Source organism: Mixophyes fleayi, chromosome 4 (genome assembly GCF_038048845.1).
Source record: "Mixophyes fleayi isolate aMixFle1 chromosome 4, aMixFle1.hap1, whole genome shotgun sequence".
In the NCBI taxonomy this organism is placed as follows: domain Eukaryota; kingdom Metazoa; phylum Chordata; class Amphibia; order Anura; family Limnodynastidae; genus Mixophyes; species Mixophyes fleayi.
This window is the reverse complement of record NC_134405.1, coordinates 99,996,222-100,018,891: the sequence shown is the minus strand read 5'-3', so window position 1 is coordinate 100,018,891 and position 22,670 is coordinate 99,996,222. Positions and strand designations below refer to the sequence as shown.

General features: G+C 39.3%; 1 protein-coding gene across 1 annotated transcript in view; it reads left to right on the top strand.

The window, feature by feature from the left end:
• The first annotated feature begins 2,323 nt into the window (after positions 1 to 2,323).
• Positions 2,324 to 22,670, top strand: part of TUBGCP4 (tubulin gamma complex component 4) — a 63,734-nt gene continuing 43,387 nt past the window's right edge. Inside the window, exons 1-7 of the mRNA XM_075207884.1 lie at positions 2,324 to 2,474; positions 3,988 to 4,116; positions 14,781 to 14,903; positions 16,976 to 17,029; positions 18,554 to 18,610; positions 19,575 to 19,654; positions 21,175 to 21,376. Coding sequence (XP_075063985.1) covers positions 2,337 to 2,474; positions 3,988 to 4,116; positions 14,781 to 14,903; positions 16,976 to 17,029; positions 18,554 to 18,610; positions 19,575 to 19,654; positions 21,175 to 21,376 — 783 coding nt within the window. The 5' untranslated portion in view covers positions 2,324 to 2,336. The remainder of the gene's footprint in view (positions 2,475 to 3,987; positions 4,117 to 14,780; positions 14,904 to 16,975; positions 17,030 to 18,553; positions 18,611 to 19,574; positions 19,655 to 21,174; positions 21,377 to 22,670) is intronic.

Sequence of the window (22,670 nt, the reverse complement as noted above, 5' to 3'; positions counted from 1 at the left end):
GTATTAAGTGATTTGGTAGCAAAATGCTTTTATGCACCTGGGAAAAGGGCACTTGTGGAATTCGACTGTTTACTAGTTGAAAACTTGTAGCATTCAAATCCAGCTTGAGTCCTAGCCATGAATTCTCAAAATAAGGCCTGTTGGATTTATTGATGTAAACAACTTTTCTGCAGTGGCTGCAGAATATGGAGAAACACACCTTCATGTTTTACTAAAATATGTTACTTATCCCCCTAACCATTCTTTATCTCCCACCCCCGAGTTATTATCCTACCTGCAAAAAAAAGTTGACATCTCTAGCCCTTGCTGTAGTTTGTAGCGTTCACTTCATCTTTATAGTTATTTTTACTTATGTTGTTCTCATAACCTTAAGCATTGCTGTGAACTTTTCTTGTCCATAGTGGCTATATATATATATATATATATATATATATATATATATATATATATATATACATATATACTCTCCAAACAAAATGAAAGACTGAATTGTTTTGCTATGTTTATTTTTTCACTCAAGGTTAGATGTGCTAAATACACCCTCTAGCAAAGTGTATATAGCACTTTGTTCTCCTGACATTTTCAGATATAGTAAGTACTATGTCTAAGATGGTCTCTCTCCCCCATGCCAGTAACTTGATGTTATCAGGTTTGAACTGAGTGGCACAAATTATTTCCTCGACTGTATTATGTTGACAAGATAACGTAATGGAGGGACCAGCCATACAAGGACTCATAGCACCGCCCTCTTAAAGATTGCAAGAGTTGCAGGGACATTAGTGCATAATGTATACTACTACTACTAAAGCATTTATATAGCAGATATCAGTTACATTTGCAAAATAAACCATAGTGTCTATCCCCAAACTCTAAGAAATGAGTGTGTTTCCTTTCAATGAATAAAGGGAACTCCATTATTTTGACCAGGATGGTCAAGAGTTATCATGGAAAGGTCACATCTATGTTTGCAGGCTCTTAAACATGTCACCACAAAAAGCTCAATATGGCTGTACATGGCAAACCTTTTTTATGAAATGTCTGTCTGCATCCCCTTGAATGGAATGGAGTGCAATAGAGGATATTGCATAATCCATTAAGTGCTAAGAGGACATGATTTTTTTTACTTCTTTTCTCTAATAAGTTTTCCTTTTACGAACCACCATGGCTGTTGCCAAGGTACTTTGCATTTCTCCAAAGCATGGGAGACATTCTTTCTGTGGATATCTAATGCTATCTATCATTAACTGCAATGCATGTACCCTCCATTCATACATTTTTAAGGGGAGATTCTATTAAAAAAAATCTGTGTGATGTGTGTCTCTGGAACGGGTGCAAGACACCTCAAGCATTTTTTTTCTACTTAAATAACGCTGATTTAGCTGCGTTATTTCTTACCGTAATAACGGTAATAAAGCACGGCCACAATGTTCTCAGGAACATCGCGGCCAATTGAATCTCCCCCTTAGAATGTGAATTTACCCCATAGCAGTTATTTTTCCACAACACATATTTTTTTTGTTTTTGATCTTTACCTGTCATGTTACCTGTGAAGTAGAAAAATATAAATGTTCTGCTACCATATAGAATTATAAAGCCTATGTATACTATTTGGTCACTCACATAACCGTTTTGTAAAAACCCCTCAAAGCACTCAGCAAGCACTTGTTAATTTTGCCTCATTTATTCCCCCCTAGCCTTTATTGTATTGTTTTGAAAGTACTGCAATCTGAAACCGTTTAAATTTGCCACCCTCCATTGTTGGGACAGAACCCACACGTCATAACATGACTACAGCAAAGGCAAAGCACAATTAGGATCACTGTCCATTACTAAGTATATCTCATTTAGCAAACCACATATGACATGCAATGCGATTTTGGGAATAGTATATAAACTGGCTAATGGACTTCATGTGTCCTGTTCTTACGACTCTTTTCTAGGATTAATTGATGCCTAAAAAGCACCTTACACGTGAATAAGCCTTAAAGGGAAAACAATTTTTCCTTCTGAATTCAGTAGAAATATTTAAATTTACCTGATTCTGCATTACTTTAGAACACTCTTGTAATCCTACATTACTTTAGAACACTGCTGTAATCCTGCATTACTTTAGAACACTGCTCAGATCCTGCATTACTTTAGAACACTTCGCTGATTGTACATTACTTTAGAACACTGCGGTGATTGTACATTACTTTAGAACGCTGCTCTGGTTCTACATTACTTTAGAACACTGCTGTAATTCTACATTACGTTCTGCAGTGACTCAGGAACGTTCATAGCAGCAGCCTCCTCCCCTGTGTACCATGTGACTACAGCAGTCACATGACCTGGTGATGTCAGCAGGTCCTTTCAATGAATGTGATCTAGCCGTTAACGTATCTGGACCCGTAGCAATGATTCATGAACTGCTCCTGGCACTGAGCGGGTATCCAGGCAGCATCTTTACGTGGAACAAGCGGACGGGCCTGCAGGTTGTGTATATTGTCATATAGTGCTGTCATTATCCCATTACTAGCCTGGTATCTCAATGGTTAAATGTATTATTTATCAGCATCGATGTTTTCTAATTTACATTATGATTTTATGTAACTTACTTTTAAATATAAAAAGATATTAGACCACAGCCAATACATATATGTGGGAGATTTTTTACTCGTTATAGAATTGTAATAAAAATAGCACATACAATCTTATAACTTGTCACACTGTTATAGTAAGCTGGTTCTGCTTTTCTCACTTGTTTTCCTTTAACAATAACCAGGGCTGCATTACTTAAATGTAATGGTGGGACTACGCTAATGACTTGTGTTGTTGTGTGACTATGTTTGCCAGCTCCAGTAAATAATTTGTTACTTGTGTTTTGACCACTTTCTTGCGTGGTGCATGTGATTTGTGATAAATTGTTTTCCCAATAAAGTTGATGGGTGGTATTTATTGCAAAAAATGTGAGCTGACCGGGGGCGTAACAAGACATTTGTAGGCCCACTAGCAATATTTTGTAAGTGCCCCATGTCCCACCCATTGATGAAAAAGTCACATATACACTTGGGTCTTTGGCGGGTAATGTGGGCCTCATTGCACCCCCAAGTTCTGCTCTTGGGTCAGACTGAAGTGCAGCACACTGGCTGTTGCAACATAAAGCAATATGTTCCATGTAGGCAATTGTATATAACTGGTGTAGTGTGCATATCACTAGTGTAACTTAACCAGACATGGTTGTATACATTATAAGATGTAATAACATTTTAACAAAAATAATCTGTAGTTCGTTAAAAGGAGAGACAATACTAATTCAGAAGTCAAAAAAACTTTACGTAGTTACTAGCTAAAGAAGTTGGATGTTTGATTTTCATCTGAATTTTCCTGCAACAGTTTGGTAGGAGCCTCGCATCACTAAAGAGCCCTGCTCATTTGACTATCTCTCTGTCTGTTATTTCCATGAGTGAACAAGTCACTGCCTTCTTCAAGGTCAGAACTTTCATCTACTGACATACTCTGTGCTGCTGTGGGGTCTGATGATATTATTGGCTATGTGTTGTTTTGTCGCCACCCTAATCATAACTGGAGATTGTACTCTGACTAGTCAAACAACATAAAAATATAAAGTTCTTCTGTTCTACCTACGCAATAATTGTAACCAATGGTTAACACCAGACTACTGCTGTTGGCTGTACCTATATACAATAAAATAGAATATTTGCTGAACATGTTGTGTGTGTGTGTGTATATATATATATATATATATATATATATATATATATATATATTTATTTTTTCAAGGGGAATACATCATTTGTATTTTTTTAGTTTGCCTCTTTAGGTAGTTATCTTAATAAAAGCCATGTCTTACACAAACTTGCAATGTATACAGGTAGTAATGACAGATTCTACTTCTGATGAGCTGCTGTTTACATATAACTGTATTCTATCGGGTGCTTTGAAATGTAAAATGTTCATGGACTTACTAGGATGTTGTATTTGCAGGTATCACAAGATCTACCATTTCTCCATCCTGGTGAAACAAGTGTATTGAACCGTCTGTGCAAGCTTGGAACAGATTATATTCGTTTTACAGAATTTATTGAACAGTACACAGGACATGTTCAGCAACAGGTAATAGTCTCCCAATGAAAATATGGAAATCTAAAAGAGATAATTAACATAACATTTTAGAATTAAAGAAAGAAAAATAATTTATATAGTATTCAATTCTGTTTTATCATTGAGCCCCTCTGGATGTAAGGATCTTAAATTAAAGATCAGCAAGGCCTGTCTTCGGCATAGTGTCCTAAACTTATCTCCCCCTTTTTAATATTTCTTTAATGTATTCAATATCTATAATATAATAATTCATGTGGATCACTATTATGATGTGTAAGAAAATGTCTAGAAACACTTTCTGCGTATGGTTTCTTTAACATATTTCTCCTGTGTTCAATGAATTGTATTCTCATAGGACATGTAGTACATCCAATATATTGTATTTACATTTACCCTCTAGCATAGATCACATAGCTTGTTTGACAATTAATAAAATTGGTTATTTTAAACATTTCATTAGTCACATTCGATTTAAATTCAGAAATTTAATTAGGAAAACTAATAGTAATTGCAATTCGTTGTGATCATTAATAACAATTATCTCACTAATTGGGGTATAATACAAATTGCACATCTGTCTCTAAGTTGTTTAGACTACACAGCACCCTTTATTACTGTACGGATGTTCTAAGAGGCATCTTTCTATGCACCTTCCTTAAAGTAGTCTTGTACCACAACAACCATAGACGGGCACTATCTGCTGTTACACTAATGTATCCCAAATGAGAAGTCCACAAAAGCTAATCAAGCCATTTTCTTTTTTGGTTAGGCCAAAACCACCCAGATACTTGATGAATTTGTCAAGAGACCTGCAATAACACACCATTTTGTGTCCATCGATGTGTTATCACAAATCTGTCATCAACTTAATCAAAATATATTGTGACACGCACACCAAACAAATGATTTTGAGACAGGTTTGCTGAACCACTTTGCTGTAGTTTTATTCAGGGATGTCGGGATGGTACAGACAGCAACTCTTGTAGATCCAGCATTCAAAAAAAATACGTATTTACAATTCCATGTGACTCTGCTTCTAGCTAAACACTCTGTCCTCTTGTTAGTCACTGGCCACTGGCTGGCATCAGTCGGCCCATCAATAACACAAATCTAGTATATTTACATAATTACTTATAGTACAATAGAATTTGACCGATAACACAACACATACTTACCCACCCACAAGGCAGTTTCCAGATTAATCCAATTAACTATGCATTACACTTATGTGCCACTATATACTATTCACAGATACAACATAGCAAACATTGTGGAGGTGGGACTTACAATTTCCTTCCAGTTACTTGCACACAGATTCTGCTATACATTTATACAGTACAAATGGAAAACCATATAAGCTTAGATACACATAACAGATCAAAGGGACAATGATGCACTTTTCTCCTCATGCCTTATTTGTTAGGAGCACCACTCGGCACAGATTCCTTGCTGCCCGAAAGTCCAATCACTGTGACGCAATTTTCGGTCACGTCACAGTGCCGGACGGCAGGGGTCACTACAGCGAGACTTTCAGCCGCGTCTCAGTGCCAGAGGGCATCAAACTTCAGGACAGAGACGATTCCTCCCCCTGTGTAAAAGGAAGGGCGTGGTTGCCGGTGGGAACAGTCGCTGTTGAACAGTGAAGAGAGTGATCCGCCTTTGTCCACTCTCTGCGTTTCAGCTGCTATGTATTTGTTACTTGGGGGCCTTCTGTGTTGCCAGCAAGTGGGTACAGTATCTGGGCTAGCTATCGGTCCAACCAGTGAGTGGGGGCAGTATCTGGGCTAGCTATCAGTCCAACCAGTGAGTGGGGGCAGTATCTGGGCTAGCTATCAGTCCAACCAGTGAGTGGGGGCAGTATCTGGGCTAGCTATCAGTCCAACCAGTGAGTGGGGGCAGTATCTGGGCTAGCTATCGGTCCAACCAGTGAGTGGGGGCAGTATCTGGGCTAGCTATCGGTCCAACCAGTGAGTGGGGGCAGTATCTGGGTGCTGTTGAAATACTTTGTCCCAAAAAGCAATTGTGCATTAGCTATGCACTTTTTAAAAAAATGTTTGTGTCAAAAAAGCATTTGGCCAGTATCTGGTTGCTGTTAAAATGATATCTGTGCTCAGCCAGCTGTTACCCATAATGAGCAAGAAATTAATCAGAAAACAACAACCTTAAGTTTCTTTAAGAAAACATAACAGAGCCAGAGATTTCCAACAAGGATATTGCAGACTAGCTAGTCCACCTTATGAATCTATTTCGCATGAAAATTGTTTCTCTAAACGTCAAATATCGGAGTAAACAGTGACTGGTTTAAAACATTTCAGTGGTTGTTGATAACAGATAATGTAATGATGTGTTCCATGTGTGTAAAATATGGAAAGAGACCGGCCACAAACAAGGAAGTGCCTTGGGTGACTATTCTGTGGAAAAACCTTAGAAAAGAAAGTTTTATTGACCATGAGCAAAATAAATTATACACTGATTCGTGTACAAATATACTTAAAAAAATGTGTTTTTGAAGAATATGGATAAGGGGAAATTGAACAAACCGTTTTAGTTTCAGGGAGATGCTTTTGTGGAAGCTTTAAGAACTGGTTTAAGAATTGGTTGACAAAAAAAGCGCACAATCACATACTACATTATATGGATGTTTGCTTGAGCACTGCAAGGCTATGGGTTGTACATACTTAAAGCATCTGTTATTGGAAAGAATGTCAATTACACTTCGGAAAGAATAATGCTAGAATCCTTGACATCTTAACTTCACAAATTAGATGTGAATTACTTACATTTGCATTCAACAGATTACTTCAATGTGATGAAACGACAGACACCTCAGTTTGTTGAAGCAGCTTTTTAAATACGTTTGTCAACTTAAAAAAGAGATTACTGTTAGTTTTATATCACCATGAAGTATTGTTGATGGCAAAGCTGAAAATATAACTAACAAAATAATTGAAAAAATTGCCAATATAGGGTTGAAAAAAAATCTAGCTTGGTGGGTCTAGGCTCCAATGGAGCAGTTGTCATGATTGGGAAGCACAAAGGAGTAGCAAAACTATTAAAAGATGAAACCGATGGCGTAATGGGCAACTGTTATTGTATAAACCACCTCTAATGGGAGGCTAATACAGTAAAGCAATATAAACATGCTTGCATTAGACATAAGGATATCCTTACAAAGAACAAAGGATCAAATAGGGTTTGAGGTTATCATAGGTTAAAATATGGGCAGACTAGATGGACCAAGTGGTTCAAATTCTATGTAACCCATTGCGTTTATCTGAATACTGCAGGATCCTCTGAGCTGTCGGTCTTCTGTCCAACAGCACAGCTGTCTTGCATCATAATGCAGGTTCATCTGACTAACTTGGTCCCTGAGCTTCCATTTTGTGCTGAACCCGAAAAGTCAAGCTCATCTGTTATGATATGTATTCATACACATTTATCCATACCATTAAGGCTAATCTGGAGAGAACCCTTGTTGATAGTGGGAAGCTAGAATGTGCCTGGTTTCATTTAATCGCTCTTTAGGATTGCAAATATTAATTGAATTATCACATTTTGGATATTGTGCATGATCAGGGTATACTACAAGTATGTGAGGCATTTGTTAATATCCATGTAAAATTGTCCCTTCATGTTTTACCATTATAGCATTAAGCACAGTATACTGTATGTCAATCATATTGATTTATGATTTGATGGTTTATACACGTACCAAAAGAATTGACTGTATAATACTATTATGGAATTTTAAGTTGTTACTGTTTTAGTCAAGAATGGATTGAACTGTAGAAACATCAGGACCAAGGGGCACTGTGCATTGTTTTGGGAATTTTGTTATATTAAATTAAAATAATGATTCACTTCTTTCTCTCATGCCGGTAGATTCCGCTTTCTGAGTTTTGCTATATTTGATCTATGATGTTTTTTACAAAATTAATTCTCTTGCATCTCATCTGGGCGACCCTTCTTCACCAAGGAGATATAGCTGGTTGTGAAGTTGGGCACTTAGGAGTTAAAAAATAAAAGGACTCCTCCCCTATATGACCCACAGCCCCACCTGCTGACAATGAACAGATTTTCCTAAGTGCCTGAAGTTGGGAACTTACCGCACCAGGCCAAGGTTGTGTTTTTTTTTTTTCCCCTCTTCTCTTTATTCTTAATGCTTGCCTCCCTTCCTCCCCTGTCTGTGTCCTGGGGCTGACATCGCTCTCTAGGGTGAGAGGACGGGGAAGGATAGCGCTCGTTATGCTGGCTTGCTGACACTCCTTTTGGAGACTCTGCTGCGGAAATGCTGGGTCTGCAGGGTACATGTCCTCCCACGACCCAGAAGAAGCCCTGTGCCTCTTCCTGCCTCCTAAAGAGGTTTTAGTTGGGGTTTGTTTGTATGCATCCCTGGCCCCATTTGTGGTGATAGCTGCGCTGTATAGGAATATGCTGCAAAGGGGTGAGGGAACAGGTCAGGCGCAACCCTCTTAAGGGGCAGCTGAGGCTGTTTTACAAAAGCTACCCTGCTGAACTGGACCTAAGGGAAGAAGATTTTGCAGGATCCCCCTATTAACGCCTACTCCCTGATGGGGCTTTTTATCCAAAAGAAAAAGGCCGGCAGAATATGGCATTTTGCCTTTCATGTTTGCATGTGAAGGGCTCCTCTCTTCTTTTTCCCCTCTGTATGTCGGTTGTATTAGGGGGTTTGAGTTTTGACTGTCAAAATGTATTTTTCTTTGTAAACGCAAACAGTTTTGTCACTTAGCTTAATTTATATCTATTTTTTTTCTTTTTTGTTGTGTGTTTTCTATTGTTTGTTTGCTTGCACTTTGGTTCCTCCCTAATCATGTCTGGAAAAGGGACTGGTTCCAAGGCTAAAGCTCTGAGAACAGTTATGTACTTCACCTGTTCTAGACAAAATTGCCTATTGGACCAGATGCCCAATGTACAGCTTGCGAAGCCCAGGAGTGTGAGCATCTATCTAGGACAGCTGCTACTGAGAGGGAACCTGCTTGGGCATAGTATTTGACAGAGTCAATCTTGCATTTTTGTGCATCAGTAGGAGGTAAGGGAGTTTCCTTCAATTATACTCCGTAGAGCTTCTGATACAGAATTGTCTCACCAGGGTAGTTCTTCGCAGTAGGGATCCCTTTTAACCACCTTGGGTTAAATCCTTAGAAGTTTGGTCTTATACCTAGCTAAAGTTTCTTTCTGTCTGGAGAGGGTGGTAGATGCCTCTTTTCAGAGACTCCGTAAAAGACACATCCCTTCTCAAATTCTTAGAGGGGGATTCTGACTCAGAATTCCTTTCACAAGAGGAAGATGAAGTACCTGGGGATTCTGATTCTAAGGATCTGTTTAGTTTTGATGAAGAATCTGTTTGTAGACGGGGCGTACAAGATTTAGTCACGGCTGTTTGCCAGACTCTACATATGGAGAATACAGAGGATTTGGCGCTTTCCGCATGTTTCTCTCTTCAAAAGAGAAAAGGCATCCAATATCTTTTCCTTCCTCCTTCTCATGTTGGAGGGACCTTGGTTCAAACTAGACAAGGAGTTTCAGGTTCCATGGAGAATTCCTTTAAATTATCCCTTCTTGGCTACTATTCCGGTCACAGGGTCTTCTTCTCTTAAGGACAATAGACCACCGTAAGCGTGAAGACGTTCTAAAGCCTATTTATGTAGCGGTAGGCACGCCTCAGACCTTCTTTATGCTCTGCAGGGGGGAGTAAGGTCATTGAGAAATGGTCAGAGCAGGTTATTGTGGGCCTTCAGTTAGGTACGCCGGTCTCTGATACCATACCTATAATGTACCATATCAGAAAGGCATCTTGTTAGCTAGGAGAAGCAGCTTTGGAGGCAGCTTTTAGTGAATTAAAAAAAAATTCTGCTTCGGCGGTGGCTGCCAGGAGTTTTCTCTGGCTCAGGTCATGGGACGCTGACATGGATTCCAACAGGACTTTAGAGTCCTTACCCTTTGATGATCGGGCTCTTTTTGGTCCTGAACTCCAAAAAATTATATATAGGGCAACATGAGTGAAAAGCTATTTTCTCCTGGTTAATTCTCCTAGGCCTAGATTTTCCTGGTTTCTGTCCATTAGATCTTAGAGAAACATCCCTTCCACTGTCAAAGGGTCAGCCCAGTACCCCTGAAAAGGGTTCTCAAAGAGCTAAGCAGGCATATGCATCCAGGCGTTCAGGTCCTAGGCCTGGAGACAAATATACAATGTGACAGGGCCTCTGCCCACCCAGCCTTGCCTATGGTGGGAGCTCATCTTCTGCGATTGCAGGACATATGGGAAAACACCTCTACAGATTCTGGGGTAAGGAGAATTTTACAGAGAGGCTATATTATAGACCTCCTGAGTCCCACACCCAGTCGTTACTTTGTTTCAGGCCTTCCACGGGACAGGCTGAAGAATCAAACTCTTCAGAGGGCCATTGTTTCTCTTCTATCCTCAGCGGTGTTAATTCAAGTCCCAGAGGTTTAGAAAAAATGGGTTTTATTCCAATCTGTTTCTGTTGCAGGAATCAGACAAGTCATTTTGGTCTTCGGATAGACAGGTTCAAAATGGAATCCCTCAGGTCGGTGATCAATTCTATGGAGCAGAGCGAATTTCTAGCCTCTTTAGACGTAAAGGATGCGTACTCCCATGTCCCAATTTGAGAGGGTCACCAAAATCTGTTACGGGTTGCAGTAGGAAATCTCCATTTTCAGTTCAGTGCGTTACCCTTCGGGCTGGCCACAGCTCCTAGGGTATTTACCAAAATAATGGCAGTCATGGGCATCCTTATTTAGACGATTTGCTTATAAAGGCTGAATATTTTCTTCTTCCTCCAAAGCCATCTATGGATCACAGCAGTTTTGTTAGAGGCTCACAGATGGATCATAAATTACAAGAAGTCCAGTTTGATCCCATCCCAGCGGATGGTGTTCCTGGGTCTTCTTTTCGATACCAGGCTTCAGAGAGTATTTCTTCCTCACAAAAAGGTCTTCTCCTTTCAGAGGCTGGTAAGACTAGTTATGAGTCGCAGGAAGCCATTGATTCCCTTGTGCATGAGATTATTAGGAAAGATGGTTTGCAGTACAGTATGCTTGTTTCCATTTCAGAACTTTTCAGAACGATCTGCCGAGTAAGTGATCCAGATCCAACTTGCATCTAGACAGCCAGCTGATGAGACTGTCGCTGCAGTCTCGACTGTCCCTATTGTGGTGGCTCAGATAAGATCATCTGAGCAGGGGGCATGCTTTTGGAATCCGGGACATTGTAACGACAGATACCAGCTGTCGGAGTTGGTGCACTGTGACACTTCATCTGCGGCTGCAGGGTCTCTGGTCCAGGAAGGAGGCGGAGCTCCCAGTATATGTATTAGAACTCAAAACTATATGTAATACTTTGCTTCAGGCTCACTCTCTTCTGATAGGCAGACCAGTTCCCACCCAATTAAAGAATGCCATGTCTGCGGCATATGTAAACCATCAGGGGTTGCAGAAGTCCCCTAGCATTAGGAGTACCAGAAGCCCCTAGCAGTGAGGGAGTCAGCCAGGGTTCTGGCTTGGGTATAACATCATGTTCTAATAATCTCCACAATCTACATCCCAGGGATTGAGAATTGGGAAGCAGATTTTCTAAACAGAACTACGGTCCTCCCAGGAGAATGGTCTCCTTCAGAGATTTTCGATCTGATTGTGAAAAGATGGGTATGACCAAAGGTAGCTATGATGGCCTCATGCTTCGATCACAAAACAGAGATTTTGCTCAAAGATCCGGGACCCTCAGGCGATCCTGATAGATGCTCTCACAGTGTCTTGGGATTTCCATCTAATTTATGTCTTTTCTCCAATAGCTATGTTGCCTCCGGTTGTCAGGAAGGCTGGGCAGGAAAGAATTCAGGTGATCTTGGTGGCAGACTGGCCAAAAAAAGTTGGTTTGGGGGACATCTTAAGAATGTCAACCGAGTTAGGATGGCAACTTCCACTAAGAGAGGATCTTCTCTTTCAGGGGCTGTTTTTACCACACAATTTAGCTTGTCTCAGTTTGACGGCATGGCTATTGAAGCCGAGATTCTTAAGGTCAAGGGGTTCTCCGAAAGGGTGATCCAGACTTTGTTAATAGTTAGGAAACCTCTTCTGCATTAAATTATTATAGAGCTTGTGAGACTTATTTACTACGGTGTGAACATAGAGGAATCCGGACTTCAGTCTTAAATTTGTCCTGTCTTCTTTCTTTTCTTCAGGATGGTTTTGATAGTGGAATAAGACTAGGGTCCCTTAGGGTCCAGGGGGGTAAATGTGTTAAGCTCCGATTTTAGCAAATCGTCGATATTCGGTGACTTTGTCAGCAAAATTTAAAACGGCAATGTGTTTAAAATCAAGATTTGCCTGTAAACACATTGCTGTTTTAAATTTTGCTTTCAGTTGCCGAAAATCAGTGATTTGCTAAAATCGGAGCTTAATACATTTACTCCCAGGTGTCTGCTCTGTCTATCTTTTTTTCAGAAGAAACTCCCTAATATTCCAGAGGTGCAGACCTTATTACAGGACTTTTTTAGACTCCTGTTGCCTTTTGTTTCCCCTATAGAACATTGGTACCTTTTTAAACTGTTTCTATCGACTTTGCAAAATCATCCTTTTGAGCCCTCAGATTCCGTATACAGTCATGGCCAAATGTTTTGAAAATAACTGCCTTAAATATTATTTTTCACAAAGTCTGCTGTCTCAGTTTTATTGATGGTAATTTGCATATACTCCAGAATGTCATGAAGAGTGATTAGATGAATTGTGATTAATTTCAAAGTCCCTTTTTGCCATGACCATGACCTTTATCCCAAAAGCAACATTTCCACTGCATTTCAGCCCTGCCACAAAAAGACCAGCTGACATCAGGTCAGTGATTATCTCGCCTGGTGTTAAGAAGGCCAGCAAAGAAGCAACTTCTCTCCAGAAAAAACATCAGGGACAGACTGATATTCTGTAAAAGGTACAGGGATTGGTCTGCTGGGATAAAGTAATTTTATCTGATGAATCCCCTTTCAGGTTGTTTGGGGCATCTGGAAAAATGCTTGCCCTGAGAAGGAAAGGTGAGCACTACCATCAGTCCTGTGTCATGCCAACAGTAAAGCATCCTGAGACCATTCATGTGTGGTTGCTTCTTAGCCAAGGGCATGGGTTTGCTCACAGTTTTTCCTAAGAACACAGCCATGAATAAAGAATGGTATCAAAGCAACTTCTCCCAAACATCCAAGAACAGTTTGGTGACAAACAATGCCTTTTCCAGCATGATGGAGCACCTTGCCATAAGATAAAAGTGATAATCAAGTGTCTCAGGGATCAAAGCATTGAAATTTTGGGTCCATGGCCAGGAAACTTGGGTCCATGGCCAGAACTTAATCCCATTAAGAACTTGTGGTCAGTCCTCAAGAGGTGGGTGGACAAAAAAAACCCACAAATTCTGACAAACTTCAAGCATTGATTAGGCAAGGATGGTTGGCCATCAGTCAGTATGTATAGCTCAGAAGTTGATTGACAGCATGCCAGGACGAATTGCAGAGGTCTTCAAAAAGAAGGGTCAACACTGCAAATATTGACTCTTTGCATAAACTTAATGTAATTGCTAATAAAAGCCTTTGACACTTATGAAATGCTTGTAATTTAGTTCAGTATACCATAGCAACATCTGACAAAAAGGTCTAAAAACACTGAAGCAGCAAACTTTGTGAAAACCAATACTTGTGTCATTCTCAAAACTTTTGGCCATGACTGTATATTTTTTACTTGGAAAACACCTCTAAAGATTATTTGGTAAAGGGAGTTGTACAGAGAAGCTATATTATAGACTTCCTGGGGTTTTCTTCTTGCTACATCTTCAGCAAGAAGGGTCTCAGAACTGGGGGCTCTGTCATGTAAATCTTTTTATAATCTTTCATGGGAGAGTTCGTAGCCTGCCCTATCTTTTCAGCTGAAGGTGGTTTCATATTACCCAGGAAATTGTTATTCCTTCTTTTCAACAGTAAAGTTCTGTAGACAATCATACATTTTTGTTGTCTTGGGGATGTGGACAGATCTCTTAAGATACAAGCACCAGAACTGTTGGTGTTCGGAAGATGGATTTTCTCCTAGTCCTGTATGACGTCCAGAAGATGGGTTGGCCAGCAACTAAGCAGATCGTTGCCAGATGGATAAGAATAACAATCCTGCAGGCATATGTCTGTGCAGGTAAACCTGTGCCAGCTAATGTTTCTGCTCATTCGACCAGATAAGCAAGTACTTCTTGGTCGACGCAACATGGGCCTTGGAGGAGCAAGTATGTCGGGCAGCAACCTGGTCCTCTGTCCATACTTTTACTAAATTCTGTAATTTCAACATTTTTGCATCCAGGGATGCTAGTTTTGTTAGGAAAGATTTGCGTTCAGCTATGTCTGAGGGTACCCTCCCTTAGGGACAGCTTAGGAACGTCCCCATGGTGAAGCAGGGTCACCCAGATGACATCAGAGGAATGGATTGAACGTAAGTAGAAAAATCCTGTTTTTCATCTGAAATTTTCATATGTAATATATAATATACCTCTACTAAATGGCGCATGTTTTTAGTATGTATTTCTCTAAAGAAATGGTATTTGTTATTAACGTTGATCATATGTCAAAGATATATTCGTCTTTTTTACATTAATAAGACTTGTTTTTACTCTTCAGGACCATCACCCTTCCCAGCTGGGACAGATTGGTTTGCATGGAATTTATTTGCGAGCTTTTTGCAGAGGTCTTGATTCAATTCTTCAGCCTTACAGGCAAGCTTTATTAGACTTGGAACAAGAGGTAAGGATAAAAGGCTTTTTCAATAAATACAGAATTATTTTTGGAACTTTGTTTCTCTCATGTAGGTTTGAGAGAAACTGGAGAACTGGCATTGTTTGTCCCTGTAGCATTGAGTCATTGTCGCAAGATCGGGTTAGGGGTACCGTCTCCTGATGTTTGCACTTCACACGCATCAGCCAAATATCACACACCCATCCAGTGCTTTGGTTCAAATAGCCTCACCTAGTTATATTCACAGCATCAAAATAAACAAAATCCTTGCCTGTCTGACTTCTAACTAATACAAAGGAACACCCTCTAAAGTGAACAACCTTGTGTCCCTTGCACACAAAATAACAGAACTTACTGGTCATAAATTGCAGTATCTCTCAGGAGCCATCTGACCTCCTCCCCAGGTATTGAGAGACTGAATGAACTGTCTAGCAGCTGTTTAACAGCACCTCGTTAGGTGCACCTCCTGATTAGCCAGCAGCTCAGGGAAGTTTCCCCCAAACACAACTGTGAAGATACTTGTTTTCTGGCCCAATTCTACCCACTTCACTCTGGATGGACACCATCAGGTGCCTTCCTAGGCCAGTGAAGCCTACCCAGTACATTCTAAGGTTCTTATTGGTCACTCAGGCAAATGCAGTTATAAAAGTACAACAGTACATTTACTGTAACAAATACAAATCGCTAGAATATTATGTACACACAGTAAATAAATGCCTGGCAGGTTCACCACATCATCTGACCCTTACCCCAATAGCTTAAGGAGTTAGTCATGTGGCTGTCCAGACTCGACGACCCATGGATCTGCTGATGTATTTCACTGGTGGAGCCACCAGCCACCCTCCAGCTTCCAGCCATCAATTCCCAGAATGAACATCACTTCCCCCCCCCCCATGGAGTGGCTCCTTATATCTAGAGTAAAATGTCCGCACTGCTTTACCCTCCCTGGGCACACCCCTGGGCCTCTCCTTGTTAAACATTGGTGAGTCCTGGACTAGGGCGGGTTGGAGAGGGGAGTGGAGATGAGCTGTACTTCCACAGAACCTCCCCTGCCAGATTGTAGACCAAATGTCTGGAGTAGTCTTGTGAGAACAATGGATACTAATTCCTCATCCCGCCTTCCCACTCTCACCAGTATCTTGCAACCTGATGCCTACCCATAACCCCCCCCGGCTTCACTTTAAGAAACAAAAGCAAGAGCTATAAAAAGTACTTGATATAATCCACATTATGTGAGAAACGATGGACAGGCTGGTTAAAGTGTTATCAACCTTGTTTCGTCACAACAACAATCTCCCTGGGGTTTTAAAACGCACAAGACAGAAGCTTGTGAGATATATATCTGCCTTTAATAACTTTCCCAGTCTTCTTATATCCTTGCTTTGATTGGTGCTTTTCAATAAGCTTTTCTCAAGTTGCTTTGAATGTTTTACATGATGAGCGCTCTTGTTTGGAAATGCACTAACCCAAGTGTGGGACTTTTCATGTATTTACTGCAAACAATAATTGTACACAGGTTGTCTTCAATAAATTAATTTTGTGACCTCTGAAGACAACTGATTTCTTTGGGGTTAATGATTTAAATGTATCTTGGCAAAAGTGGTGAATACCAGTGTAATCAATTACTGTCTGTTTATTTGTAATTAATAAAAAATCTTTAGAGTTGTGGTGGTGGTTTTCTTTTTCTTAATTAAGATTATTTTGTGTTTTGAAATAGAGGTAAAGTTTATTCATATTTTGTCAAGAGATTAGAGATCCTCTTCTATACTGTTTTACAATAACAATCAACTCTCCTGCCACCATTCTAGCCTGGTTTGGTGTGAGTGTAGTGACATTTTCTTGGCTTGCTGGCTGTACAGAGCTTTTGGGCCAAACAGTAGCTTTTGTTAATCAATATTATGGCAATTGGTTTTACTGTAAAGATATTGACAAAAGCAAGCTTTGTTGGTTAGGGGATATTTTAACAACTCTGGGAAAATGTCATTATTCTCTTTCTTTTGGCCATGCAGAGCTGCCAGAAGATAATTTAAGTTGGCTGTTTGTCTTTTAACCTGTTTTATTATTTTTTATTTTTAATGCAGTTCTTGGCTGATCCTCATCTTTCAATTTCACATATTAACTACTCCCTAGATCAGGTAGGTTTTCATTCCATACCAATTATTTACCAGTTTACTTTCAGTTGTTTAGTATGATAACGTGTAGAAAGCACCATGGATCATTTTGAAATTATTCATTTAAAGTGGTTCTATTGATAAAAATGCCATTTGTTCCTATTTTGTCTACCAGTATGTGGAATCCTCACGGTTTTGAGAGCTCCTACTATCAGTAATTATCTGCTTTGTAACAGTCTGGGAGAATAGTGTTGTGTACCTCAAAGCTAGGGTTGGTTAAAGTCACTAAGGCCCAAAGGAAAAAATAACCAAAAAAAGCAAGGAAATCCACTCCCTTAAAAAAAATTAAAAATCAACCAAATATTTAAAATAAAGAATTGCGAATTAATTATGTATATACAATAGATTTTTTTAATTTGATTAAACACTGAATAATATATGTACAAGCATAAAGCAAGTTACATAAAGCAATCTCAGTATACCAGTAAGCATGTGCTAATGCCAGAGGAGACATTTCTTAGAGCAGGGGTTAACAACCTTTTTCTATCAGTGTGTCGGCTAAAATGTACTCAAGCCCAGGTGTGCCAGTCGGGTGTGTGTGTATGTGTGTATGTGTGTATGTGTGGACGGTCCTCTAGGACCAAGGGTATATGTCCAGTGTTATATATATAAAAAGACAGAATAACACAAGCATAGGATTAATAAAAGCAGTGTGTTAGTGATAGCCCATCACCATAGTATTACACACCCAGAAGTAATATATCGCTTATCTGTATAAATATATCTTGTCCATAGACTGGAACACAGCTTAAAAACCACTGTTCTCTCAGTGGTATGTGGTCAGCATTCTCAGCAACTGCAAGTCTGGTCTCCAGTCATATATCATCAGCATACTGTAAACACCATGGGCCTGAGTCATTAAGGAGAGCAAAGCATAATAAAGGAGTATCATTTACACCTGGGCAAAACCATGTTGCATTGGAGGGGGAGGTACATTTAAAATGTGGGAACAGTTTTATAGTTGGGGTAGGGAATGTCCTAGATCAACATTAAATTTCAGTGTAATAATAATGGTATTAAGTTTTTGTGTGTTAGATGAAAAAACAGCCAGTATTTAACTTATTTGCAAAATAATAAACTAATTTGCACCCCTTGTATTGAAACATGGTTTGTCCCAGAGAACATTTACTCCTTTTTTGCCTTAATGACTCAGGCCCCATATCTCTCCACTTTGGAAGTGCTATGTGCCTTCATAATAGCACTGCATAGTTCCATGACATTTTTAGCAGTTCTAACTTGCATGTACTTCATCAATTACATTTTCCAGTTTAATTCAACAGGCATGGCGCAGTAAATGACATTTTAGATTTAAGCTTTGAAAGCGTACCGGTCCATACACAGGTTGTCTGTCTCCTTGAAGTAATATAGAAATGATATGACTTCAGCAGTAGGTGTGTGAACAGACTGTCACATTTTCTATTTGCTGGGGTGAACATGTGAAAGTGAAATGCATTTAGTTATGTAGATTCTATTTTTTTTGTTTTTCAGTTTCATCTCCTTTTTCCATCAGTAATGATTGTGGTGGAACAGATCAAGAGCCAAAAGGTACTGACTAATGCTCTCCACACCCCCTAAAATCAATATACTTCATATTTCTGGCAGTATAGCTATAGAAGGAAAAGCAATGCAGCAACGTTAAGCTGTTATTTGGATGTGGGTATTTGGGTTTATTATGTCATCTCTGAAGAGTGATCTTTTGTGACATGAAGAGGAACGTCAATAAATGTTTTTTTTATATGTCAAGTCAATTTGGAAATAAAACACTGAAATATGTCATTGTAGTTTCAAACTTTACTGAGTTCCAGTAGGTTAGATTTCATGTATTTGTGTTTTCCTGCATTTTACATTAGAAGAAGTACAACATTCGGTATAGGTATTATAGGTATGTAATGTATTCTCTGAGACCGTTTTCCAGACCAGGGTTTGTTTGGGTTTTTTTTTCCCGTTTTTGGATTTCCATGCCTAAAATATACTTGCTACAGTTTTTAAAAGTAATTAACGGCAAACATAAAATATCCTGTTTTTCTCATTGATGCCCCAATCACTTACCTCAAATTGGTGGGCTTTTATTGGTGTGGTTATGTACTTATTTTACACTGCAGTATCTTCATCTTCAGGGTAATGGACAAATGCAGTGTGTTGCATTGTAAACCTGACGCACTTAACCAGCATACATAGAATAGGAATTATAGTTGCAACCCTACTTTACACATTTGACCCTTTAAAGTCCAGAAAGTTTACCTTTAGCCTTTAAATAAGTGATTCTCACAGTGATCACACCTGGGAATTATCAAGGAGAAGGATACGTCCCCTTCAGATTATGTACATAACCCCCCCTCCGTACCTATATAAAAAGGGGTTTATGGAAATGAACTACCAAATATTTCTTTAACTAATAATTAATCATGTGGAATAAGAGCCTGTCAAAATTTGATGGTTTTTAGCTATAGGTCAGGATTTTATAGTAAACTCCTTATCATAATCCTAGAACACTTTACTTTGATTTCAGATTCACGGCTGCCAAATGTTGGAAACTGTTTACAAACACAGTTCTGGGGGTCTTCCCCCAGTCCGCAGTGCACTTGAAAAGTAAGTATTTTATTACTTTCATAACTGTTATGCCGCTGTTATTAAGTATGATATAGGTCTACTGTTGGCGTTCTTGCCTGTGAAGCTGTCAGGTGCTGCTACTGTCACTGCTATGTCACTGATGAACTGGGAGGATGGAGCTGGTTTGTTTTGTCACATTCTAGCACTACATTCCTAGTTTTACCGGAGCAGAGGATGTTGCATCTCTCCTTCTCTCCTGCCTACTAAGGTGAGAATAGATGGTGGATTGGTGCATAGAGCACAATTCTGTTCCCCCTGTTGATTTACAATGGGTCTGGTATTAGTAACCTGCAGTTAAATGTTTAAGGTGTACTATTGTTGTTACCAGGTATATACTTGTAATTTTTGTGTTTGTCTCTCTCCCTCTTCCTCTCTCCCTCCCTCCTTCTGAATAGTGGATTGTCTCCTATTCAAAATAAATGTTTTGAGATATGTCAGCTTGCAGATGTTTTGTTTCTTAGTAATTGCTTGATAGTGGCTAGTACTAAAACGTCTTGTTTTTCTGCTTGTTATGAAGCCATGACCTTTCACCGCTACATATTTGCTATTTGAAGATATAATTGTACCTGTTGGATATGGCTCTACTGCCATCTAAAGCTAAATAACTGCTTTTGTCTTGCTTGTCTATGTATTCCTGACATATGAACGATGTGGAGCTTTAGTATAACCCTTAAATACCACAATCTACCAAGAAGTAATCTTGGTATTGGCTTGTGGGCGTTGCCTCATAACACTGCATTAGATTTCTGACTTTTGGGTGTAATAAGAGTAAGCTGGGATGACCCTGAATGGATTGAGTAGGATCTGCAGCTATCCACCATGCAGTCATCTCCCATATAAGAATATATATGTTGATGATGATATGTGTCCATCTCATTCCATCCATGACGCACCACCTGTAACTGCACAGAATGCTAGTCACCATTGTCTGCTTTGTTATTGGCAGCTAAAAATGCTTCTGCCATACAATAACCACATGCACTTACTGACCAACAGCTACTATTCTTTCCCTACATTGTGTCAAGTGTTCCTAAAACCTCTTAGACTGTAAGCTCCTTAGGACAGTACCATTTTTACCTTCTGTTTCATGCCATTGTATTTAATTTGTCATAATCCCCTCAATGTCCAACGCTGCATAATATGTCAGCCCTTTATAAATAGAAGATAATAGTAATAATATGGTTTACTCTTGGAGTGGGTTGGAGACCTTTGGGGGGGGTGGCTGACGTTAGCTGAGCAGTGTTTCACGCTCCCTGTGACATCACCTAGTATGATCACTTGGGAGGGATGTGACTCTCCACCTTGCAGCCATGACCTATTATGGCCCTCGCAAGGTACTGAGTTGTATACTCCTGAGCTTTTAGCCAATGTAGTTGTATAATGACCATTGTGACAAATAATAATACTGAGCCATATCTATTGTAATGTTTATTTTCTGCAGGGGGCTTTATAGTCGTGATGTGATAAGTTATATATTTACCTATGTTGTGTCTGCTCAGGATCCTGGCAGTATGTCATGGTGTCATGTACAAGCAGCTTTCAGCTTGGATGCTTCATGGGCTTCTATTAGACCAGTATGAAGAGTTTTTTGTCAGACAAGGGCCATCTTCTGGCAATGCTTCTGCCCAGCCTGAAGAAGATGATGATGACTTGGGTATTGGGGGCCTGACTGGAAAGCAGCTACGAGAGTTGCAAGACTTGGTGAGACATCTGATTTTAAAGCATGTGTATACATTATAATGCACAGCCATCTACTGTGCCACATATATTTGCAGGTATTTATGTATTGTCACTGGATTTAAATTTTCCAAGTCGTATTACAACATTATATTATTAAAGTATATTTGTTTTTTCATATAGTTTGCTAAAAAGAAAAGGTCTACATTCCAATAATCTTGTCCTCAAAGATAATACAGACAAACTACTACATAAAAGCTCAAATATCCTCAGTAGGTTTATGCCATTTTATGCCCCATGATCTTTACAATAAATCCTTTTTCTGGAATAGACTTATTTCATGTGTGTAAATACTACTGCACATAAGGTTTTTAATGTTAAAACCTTTAAGTTTCTTAAAAACCGTGCCGGGTGGGTAGTGAGGAGTATGCATGACAATACTTCATCTCCATCCTGCAGACTAGAACTCTACCGGGAGACTTTAATGAAGCCATTTTTAAACATGATTCCATAACCATGGAGAGAATTAGACGGCACTGTCTCCTATAGGCCTATATCTCCTTACTTGAAACAGAACATAAAATTGTTATGATAATATTATCAGACTAAAGCATATATTATCTTCCATTGTACATGGAGAAGGTGTTTGTTTTTGTGGAGCAGCTCTACCACGAATACTAAAAACGTTTTGGCAATTGTTCAGTACCTTCACAATGCCAAACCCTTGGCTATAAATCTAATGACTTATCACTGAAAAGGCCTTTTATATCATTTCCTGGGATAACCTTTTGCTAACTTTGGTTTCTGAACCTATTTAACTTGCATTTTTGCACTTTATAGTTTATGCATGTAACAAAGGTGGCGTCTAATGGTTACATATCATAAGCATTTGAGATCCAGCTGTCACACGACAAGGCTGTCGTATTTCACCTCTGTTATATATACACGTAACCTGTATTATTGAGAATGTTTATTTATGTAACCAGTGTTACTAACATTGTTTAAATAATGTTAGCACTAATATAGAAAAACAGTGTTGACATTAGAAATTTGTGTGCACGAAGAATGTGCCGAGATATAAGCAGGAGGAATACGACTAGAAATGAAGAAAAGGTATGAGTCAGGTGACCGAGCACGGGAGGGTGAGAGAGCAAGAGAGAAGCAGGAGGAACGTGAAATGCGAGGAAGTGGAACATTAAGGAGAATTTAGCAATAGCATATATAAAATGAAAGTATTGTGACAGACTAAGAAGATCGCGATCGATACAAAAGGACTCAAGAATCAAATTTATCATGTGTAAGTTTAGGGTTGTCTAGT